We start from the raw sequence: 8,980 nt of genomic DNA, 5'->3' as shown, positions 1-8,980 counted from the left end.
AAAAAGAGATATTCTTTGAGAAGGTCTCACAGCCTCAGTCTGCGGTGTTAAGCAGCAATGAGACTCTGGAACTCAGCTGATTTCACTTCATGGAAGTATTAGAAGATTCCATTAACTTTCATATAATGATTTCTAAGGACTACTTATTTTTCAGTTTGCCTCAAGCTACAATGTCCGGTTTTCTGTGGGTTTTAGACATACATTTGTAGTCAAAGAATACTCTTTGACCTAATAACTTAATTGTTTTTCTTGGTTTTGTATCTCCAGGCCAAAGAAAAAGAAGAGAGACTCCTAAGAAGACAAATTAACAGAGAGAGACTTGAAGAAAAACGTAAACAGAAGGCTGCAGAAAAAACAAAATCCCTAAAAACCGGAAATCAAAATGCTAAAGGTGTGAGAAATATAACGTTAGCCCCCGCCACCCTGTTCTCGCTTGCTCACTCTCTCTGGAAAAAAACATTCAGCTTGAAATATTGGTAATAGGTTGGTCTCTAGTCATAGGTCTCTAGCCATTTCCCTTAAAACCCCAACATTTAAACAGTGATGTAACAGAAAAATGTATAATGCAACTTATTAATACAAAATTCCATATCTTCACTTTTTCATATATCCTTTCACGTATCATTACATTGTTTAAATGCAATGAATACCTATATATAGCTACTATTCTCTGCTACACATTAGTACTCTCTGTACTGCTTTCAGTCACGTTTACGGCTGAAACAGTAATATAATGACATGCTTATGTATTTCACCATTTGTCTATTATTTTAGGAAAAAGCAGCTTGAACTTAGAAGAACATTCATCAAGAAGTCTTGAGTCAAAAGCTACTGGTACCAGCATTAAGGATGTGCTTAAAGAACAGAAATTTTTAGAAAAAAAAGTAGCCTTGAGCAGAAAAAGAAAAAGAGATTCAAGGTATTCATGTATTTGCTCAAAAGGAATTAAGTTTTTGAATATCCATTTTTGCAGATTGAAAAGGTTCTCTTCAACTTTGCAGTTAGCCTTGCCCATTTTAACAACTTCCTCTTAAAATATTCACATAATTTTGTTACTAAAAAGCATGAAGTTTGGGCAGAAAATCAAATTATAGCTGCTTAAATATATTGCAGCTCAGACTGCAGTAGCAGCCTTTATGTGGCTTTTCACACACAGAATGGTCATAAAGGCATGAGAATGGAGAGCTTTTAGATGTTTGTGCATCTAATATGTCAGTCAACTTGGCTTGGTCTTTAAATTAATGTTTTACATAGGTATGTACACATGTACGTATCTGTCTACGTACAGGTATGTATGGGGCAAGGAGATCTTACCCATTTTACAGGGACAACAGTAGTACTAATATTGTCATACTAATATTCTCTGCTTTAAAGCACTGATGTCCAGAGGCTATCTTTGAAGTTGGTACACTTAATTTTCTAAGAGAAAAAAGCTTGGACAAGTTGGCTAGTCAAAAGTTGTGTGATCATGTTCTATTTCAGTATTTCAGTATTTTTAGTGTGCATTTCTCTCTCTCCTTCAGCTTTAAAAGCAGAAAGTTTACAAATAATGTTAGGCTGATACCGATTTTTTTCTTTTTTTAATTGCCTGTTTCAGGCATGCTGAAGATGGCTGCAAAAAGAAATACGAGCCATCTGAAGAAGATTCTAAAGAAATGCAAAAGACAAATGAGGTATGTGTCTCAAATATAAACTTTATGATCTTCCTTTTTAATTGTAGTAGTACTTGTTCATATGTCCATACCAAACTGCATAATATTGCATTAGTTCTATGAATTAGTTTTTTCCTGCTAGTTCTTTCAATTGTGTTAGTGATCTGACGTTACTGTAGTAATGTTTTCTGAATTCCAGTAGCCACTAGAATATACAGTCTATGCATTCAGTGCTGATGCATGTTGTAGTAGAACACAAGGTACAGTTTAAGCCCTATTCTGTGAGGCATGTTGGGTTTTTAAAAAGAGCAAAGTGTGTCTTTATATGCAAAGACTTGAGGAGCTTGATCTATTTGAACTTCTCACGGGGAAGTTAAAGGAAAACTGAATGCAGTCCAAACACTAAAGGAAAGAGGATTTTTATGGTGAGAGTTTTTACCAACAACATTATTAACAAAAAAAAAAGTGATAGTTGGAAGTTCAAATGGAAGCCTAGATTTATCTTTTGTGGGTTTTGGGGTGTTGTTTGTTTTTGTTGTGGTGGTTTTTTTTATACAGACAGCATAATGGCTGTTTAAAGTAACTTCTGGAGTACTTGAAATTGTGATTGTCCATTTAAAAATCCATTTAAATAATTTTAGAAAGAAAAAGCACTTCATAGAGAAAAGATACTCACATTCAAACAGACTGCTTAAGGTTAACTTCTGTTTCTTTGGATCTTCCCACAATGGCAGATAGTTGAAATGAAAATGGCAAGTTTAATTTTATTACTGACTATATTTTAGGTGAATTTTTATTACAATGTTAAGTGTATTCTCTGATGTATTGTTTTTATGGAGAGTTTGCCCATAACAATTCTGTTTGGTCACGTGGTGAAGGAACTGTGTAACATTTGCTTATATATATAAAAACTTTCTTTTGTAGACTTGTGAAAAAAATTCTTCCAAAGAATTGAAGCATAATCATGGGAAAAGTGAAATCTCTAAACAGATTAGAAGACTTTCAGAATCGGTGCATTCAACTGAGGAAAGCAAAAGTGATTCTAAAGCAGAAAAAGAACATAAAAGAAAAACCTCCACCTCTCATCAGGCTGAAGGAGCTCAGCAGGACAGTGAAACAAGGGATCCGAAAAGACAACTGGATAGAGCAGAAGTCAATACTGAAGAACTACAGAAGCAGAAATCCATATTTAAAAATGAAAAACACCCCAAAAAAGATAGTGACACAGAAATTCAACATATGAGAAACGTTGCCAAAAAAGAAGCCAAGTCTTACAGAGATAAAAATGAAAAGGAAAGAACTGCTTTAGAAGATAAACTTTCATTAAAGCACAAATATAAAGGAGATGGTATGCACAAATCAAGTGAAGATGTTGAACTCCATTCATTTGAGAGAAATTTGAAAGGAGAGGACGGTGGTCAGAAACATAATCAACAAATAAAGGTTTCCTCAGATGACAAATCTGAGAGAAAAAGTAAACACCGAAGTGAACGGAAAATATCAGTAACAGGAAAAGATGGAAAAAATATTTCTGAATCAACCTTGAAAGCTGAAGAATTGCTGCGTAAGGAAAATAAAAAAGATAGACATCTCTCAACTGAAAAGTCAAGAGCAGAATACAAGTCCAAAAGGTCCCTGAGTGATTCTAGGCCACAAAAGGATTCCCTAAGTGCCTCAAAGCAACTTGCTTCTGCATCACACAGAAGGAGCGAAAGCTACTCGGAAGATAAACATGAAATAGAATCAACTAACTCTGAGTGTAATTTGAAACAAGAAGATGGTGTTCATAAAGATAGACGAAGATCTAAGAGCCTTGTAGAAGACAAGATTTTGTTAAAGTCTAAGTCAAAGAGTCACAGTAAACAATTCAAAGCATCTGAAACAGAATTACAGGAAAATTTAACAAAACAAGAGACTGGTCAGAAACTAGACAAAGATAAGAGCATGGAAGAGAATGATTCAGATAAGCAACACAAATGCAAGAATGAAGACAAAGTTTTTGAGGAGAGTAGTGCTGAGTTTGAGCTTGTAAGTGGCACACAATCAACTCAGGGATCACAAAAAGACTTTAGTCACAGAGTTAAGTTACATTCTGGAGAAAGAGGATCTGTAAAAGAGAAATATAGAGGTGATAAAGATTTAAGCAATTCCAAACTAGAAAGAAGGTTCTCTGCTGAAGGTCACAAAAGCAGAAACTTAAAGCACAGCAACAAGGAAATAAAGAAGAAGGAAGAGGGCATCAAATTGGAAGATAAAGATATTAAAGAAATGGATAGTGGGCATGAAAAAGTATTGAGCATCACAATGGCAACGGATAAAAAACAAAGTAAGAAGATACCCTGTGAAAATAGAAAAGGCAGTATATCAAACCAAGATTTACTTGGAGAGGAAAAGCAATCAGCTAGCACAACTGAAAGCAGCCATGCTGCAGCCCCTCAAAAGTCAAGTATGAATAATGATGACTTGCATTCTGGTCATGAGGAAGAGCTGATGGAACTTGATTTGAAACAAACAAAAGTACAGGAAGCATCTAACATCGAAGGAAAAAACATTCAAAACTCACTCCAAGCCACAGATACAGAGTATACAGCAAAAGAAAAAATATCTCTCTCTACTTCAAATAAGGAATTAAAACACAGTTTGGCAGATCCTGAAGCTTGTGAATTGCAGTTTCTCCCTGCAGCTGAAAAAACTGTTAAACAAGAAGGTATCCCTAATAAACAAGTTTGTGCCTCAGACACTCTGTCCAAACAAGCTTCCATGGATCAAGGACCCAATAAACAAGGGGCTTATAAAATGAGCATTGTGTATGAAACAAGTGGTAGAATCTTACTGAATGTTCCCAGTAAGGATCAAGCTTCAGAAGATAGCAGAAGACCAAAGAATTTAAAAACTGTGATAAATTCTAATTCAGATGATGTTCCTTTAGCAATTAATTCTTCCAGAGAAGATGCTAGTGAGGCAAAGTCCATGGATGTGGATATCTCGGATTTTACAGATTCCTTGGGTAGTATGTCTAAAGAATGCCATAATTCAGGTGGGACTTCTTTATTTGAAGATACTTTCATTTTGAAGAATGACGCAGCACAGGTTGTATACATGGAACAACAGGATAGTGCAGTGCTGAGTTCTATCGTGAAAGACGATGGTGACAACACCACTATGACAAATAGTATAGTGAAAGATAATGTGGTGCCCCAGCCTGATGAACAGGCAATAGAAGACAGTACAGCTGGGTTACCTAGTCAAGAAGATTATGGTGAAGCAGCGAAGTTAGAAAGCACTCAGGGAAGTGAATTGAAAATAAAAGAGGAAAACTTGATGACTGACATAACTGAGGATTGTGGAGATGTAACAACAAAAGAACTTCTAAAAAGAAAAGAAAAAGAGTGCTTGAATACAGATCCTTCCACAAAGGGAGAAAGAAGCACTATGATGGATAACGTGGAAAAGAACGAAGTGCACGATATTGATGATATGATACAATCTTCCTCTGTATTCGTGCCTGAAAGAGTTCCTGAGGAAACAGTCAAAGGCTGTGTTACAGCCAGTGGGCAAGAAGGGAATGGTGTGATTGGCATGGAAGATAAAAATGAAAGCAATGCAGTAGGTACTAGTGCAGGAAGTAGTAAACTCAGTTTGTTGTACAGCAGCCTACAAACAACTCCAGCTACTGTGATAGGAACTAGCACAGAAAAGATCATTGAGAGCACTGTAATGGCCACTAGTACAGGAGAAGAAAGAGCTGAGGGTGCATCACATTCAGAAAAGGACAGTGATGCTACAACCACTTGCTCAGAAGAAGAAAGCGAGGTGACCGTAATCTGCACAAGCATAGAAGCTGATGAGGGTTTCACAACAGGTATATGGGTAAAAAGTAGTGAGGGCAGCAGTTTCATCACAGGAGCAGATATTGGTGAGTGTACTGTTGCAGCAGCTGAAGAAGGTGGTGGCAATGTTGTCACTGAAGGATTAGCAGAAAGTGAAAGTTTCCTAACAAGTACAGAAGGAGAAGAAAATGGTGACTGCACCATGGTTGATGCAGAAGAAAGTGGTAAGGATTCAGTCAATGCAAGTGGAGTAGAAACTGAAGACAGTGTGAATAGTGCTGGGGCAGAAGAAAAAGATGATGCTGTGACTAGTGCAGGCTCTGAAGAAAAGCGAAAGACCTCAACTTGTGTAGATACAGGCAAATTTGAAAATTCTGTATCCTGCTTAGGTGAAGTGGAGAGCGATGGTGCCGTAACTAGTGCAGGGACAGAAACAGGTGAAGGGTTGACAAGTGGTGACAGTTCAGGTGAATTTAGGGGCAATGTGAGAGCTGACGAAGTAAAAGAACACGAAGGTACTGTGACTTGCACAGGTGCAGAAGAAAGAGGTCATAACTTCATTATCTGCTCAGTGACTGGTACAGATGCCCAAGGAGAAAGCACTGTAACTGGTGCATGTATTGCAATGGTCACAAACAACAGTGCCACAACTGGAACTAGTGGTGACAAATCTGAGGATACTGTAAATGGTGAAAGCGCAGTGACCAGCACAGGCATAACTCCAGAAGATGATGCTGAAATTTCAGTAGTCTGCACAGGGCTAGAAGACAGCAATGAGGGGTTTGCAGTTTGTTTAGAAGCTGAAAAATGTGAAAGTCTAACGGACAGTACAAGGGCAAAGGAAGAAGCCAACATCACTGTGGTCAGTGTAGGTCTGTGTGATGATGAAGGTTTTGTGACTAGTACAGGCTCAAAAGAAGAGGATGAAGAAGGTGAGGGCATTGTGACCAGTACAGGAAGAGGAAATGAAGAAAATGAGCATGCTTCTACTTGTACAGGAATGGAAAGTGAAAATGCACTAATTTGTATAGGTGCGGAAGAAGGTGAAAGTTCCATTATCTGCATAGTTGCTGAACAAATGGAAGCTGAGTCAGGAGTGGCTGGCGCAAATATAAATAAGCTTACTGTTGACAGCATGACGAGTGCAGAGAAAGAAGCTAATTGTGGCACAAACTGCAAAAACACTAAAGGGATTGTTGAAAGCAGTGTAACTAGTGCAAGTGCTGCAGATGAGGGTGCCTTGACTGTGCATGTAGGAAAGCATGAAGGTACATTGATTCCCTTAGATGCCGAGGAATGTGAGGGTCCCATGACTAGTGCTATGGCAGTGCAAGATAAGAGTCAGTCTGGTGCTGAAGGCGAACATGAGAATGCCATGACTGCCTTTGGCAGGAGAGAACTTGATGCCTCTATAAGTAGTGCAGTTCCAGCAGAAGATAAGAATTCTCTTATTCATGCTGGCAGAGAAGAAAAAGTAAAAGGTGATATGATCTCTACCAGTACAGTGGAAGAAAGTGATGCTCCCTTACATTCAGCCATAGATGCTGAGGAAGGTCCACTTGCTGTTGCAAGAGCAAATGAAAGTGGGGAAAGCTCTATGATCTTAATAGATGCTGAAGACACAGAGATGCCTATGCCCAGTACAGCTACAGAGTTTAAAGAGTGTGTGCATACTTTTAGCAGTAAGCAGGAGAAAGATGAGTGCACTATGATTTCCACCAGTATTGTGGAAGAATTTGAGGCTCCTATGTCAAGTGCGGCTATTGAATATGATGGTCAGCTTCCCTCTGTGAAAACAGAAGAAATAAATGAGAATGCTATGGTTTCTATAGATATGGAAATATATGAGGTTCCCATGCCCAGTGAATCGAGTGCTGGAGGAGATGATAACGATGATGATGAAAGTCACCCAACTGCTAGCGGTAAGGAAGAAAAAGATGAATGTGCTATGATTTCCACAAGTGTTCTGGAAGAACAAGTAATCCTAATGTCAGGTGAAGTCACAGAAGATGCGATTCAACATGTGTCAGAAACAGAGTCAAAAAATGAAACGGTAATGATCTCTACAAGTACAGCAGAATGTTTTGAAGCTCCTATGTCTAGTGTAGCTGTGCAAGATGAAAACAAACTCACTGCTTCAGAAACAGAAGGAAGATACGAAGCTGCTATGATCACTACAAGCATGACAGAAGAATGTGAGATAGTCCTGATCAGTGCAGCAGCACCACAAGCTGAAAGTCAGCTCATTGTAGCAGAAGGAGACGAAGATGCCATTATCTCTGCAAATGCATCAGAGGAATGTAAGATTGTGGAGACCACTGCCACTGTAGATGAACAGTTTGGACTAGCTGCTTTCAATGCAGACGCAAAAAGCAAAGGTTCTGTGATTTTTGTGGGAGAATGTGGAGCTCCTGTGCTGAGGGTTGCCACCAACAGTGAAGATCAACACGCTGCTTCAAGTCTAGGAGATAAGGAGGAGGGGGCAGTGATCACTCTGAGCACAATGGAAGAATGTGATAGTCTCTTCACCTTTACAGTCATAGAAGAAAGTCAACTTGCTGCTGAGAGTACAGAAGTAAAAGACAAAAGTGAGGAAATTTTTAATACTGGTAACCAGATTGAATGCATCCTATCGACTACAGGCCCAGAAAAAAGCGGTAATTCTTTGCTTGTCATTGATAGAGAGAACGAGACCCATGAGAGTGGTGTGAGGGGAGAATCAGCAGCGTCTCAGACCACAGTAGACAGTGAAATCACAGAAACAGATGAAAATTCAGTAAACCTTATGAGTGTAGACGAAGCCCTTTGTGTGGAGATTAGTACAGAGACTGCTGTGAGTCCAAGTCCTTCTTCAGAGGCAAGTGAGGATGATGAGCAAGCTGAAGATGTTTTGCATGAGGATGTTACATCAGAACTCTCTTGTATGATTGCAGAAGCAGCGGTAGAGAGTGAAACTCTAAGGAACGTAAACTATAAATTTAACTCAAACTTGCTTTTAGAAAGTGACTTTTCTGAAGTAAGGACTCCGCTGCCTGGGGCACAGGCTGTTTCCTTAGTTTCTGCAAATGAAGTGACTGTAAATACCAACCATGGTGAAGTGACGATAGAAGCAGAATTAGGGGAAAAAAGTGACTTCCCCGTGTTGCATGTAGAAGAGCTAAACGGCAGTGATGACAAAACGAACTTGGTCAAAATAGATGATACTGGAATTGAAGTTACTTTTCAAAAAAGTAACACAACCTTTAATTCAGGTGAGGATTTTTTTTTTTAACTCTTCAGTTTATAAGCTGTCATAAATAGATGCATTTTACCATGATTACAGTTAGAAATAGCTTACACTGTTCAAATATACCTGACTTCTTTGCTGGTTGCAAAATAACTGTTAATAATATATTTAAGAATTGTTGACAAATATTTAAATAAGCATGTGATTCTGAGAGTATAGGAGTGACTGAACACAATTATCTGAGGTATGTTGGAAAAGAATTAAATGTTATT

At 38.3% G+C, this 8,980-nt stretch overlaps 1 protein-coding gene across 1 annotated transcript in view; it reads left to right on the top strand.

Annotated features, from left to right (window-relative positions):
• Positions 1 to 267: 267 nt before the first annotated feature.
• BOD1L1 (biorientation of chromosomes in cell division 1-like 1) overlaps positions 268 to 8,980 on the top strand; it is a gene marked incomplete at its 5' end in the record, with an annotated part of 29,564 nt that continues 20,851 nt past the window's right edge. Inside the window, 4 exons of the mRNA XM_009578659.1 lie at positions 268 to 391; positions 775 to 919; positions 1,598 to 1,673; positions 2,577 to 8,733. Of these exons, the coding sequence (XP_009576954.1) occupies positions 268 to 391; positions 775 to 919; positions 1,598 to 1,673; positions 2,577 to 8,733 (6,502 nt within the window). The remainder of the gene's footprint in view (positions 392 to 774; positions 920 to 1,597; positions 1,674 to 2,576; positions 8,734 to 8,980) is intronic.

This window comes from Fulmarus glacialis, unplaced genomic scaffold, assembly GCF_000690835.1.
Source record: "Fulmarus glacialis isolate BGI_N327 unplaced genomic scaffold, ASM69083v1 scaffold3375, whole genome shotgun sequence".
Classification (NCBI taxonomy): Eukaryota; Metazoa; Chordata; class Aves; order Procellariiformes; family Procellariidae; genus Fulmarus; species Fulmarus glacialis.
The sequence above is the reverse complement of the archived record's forward strand: the minus strand, read 5'-3'. Positions and strand labels throughout refer to the sequence as shown.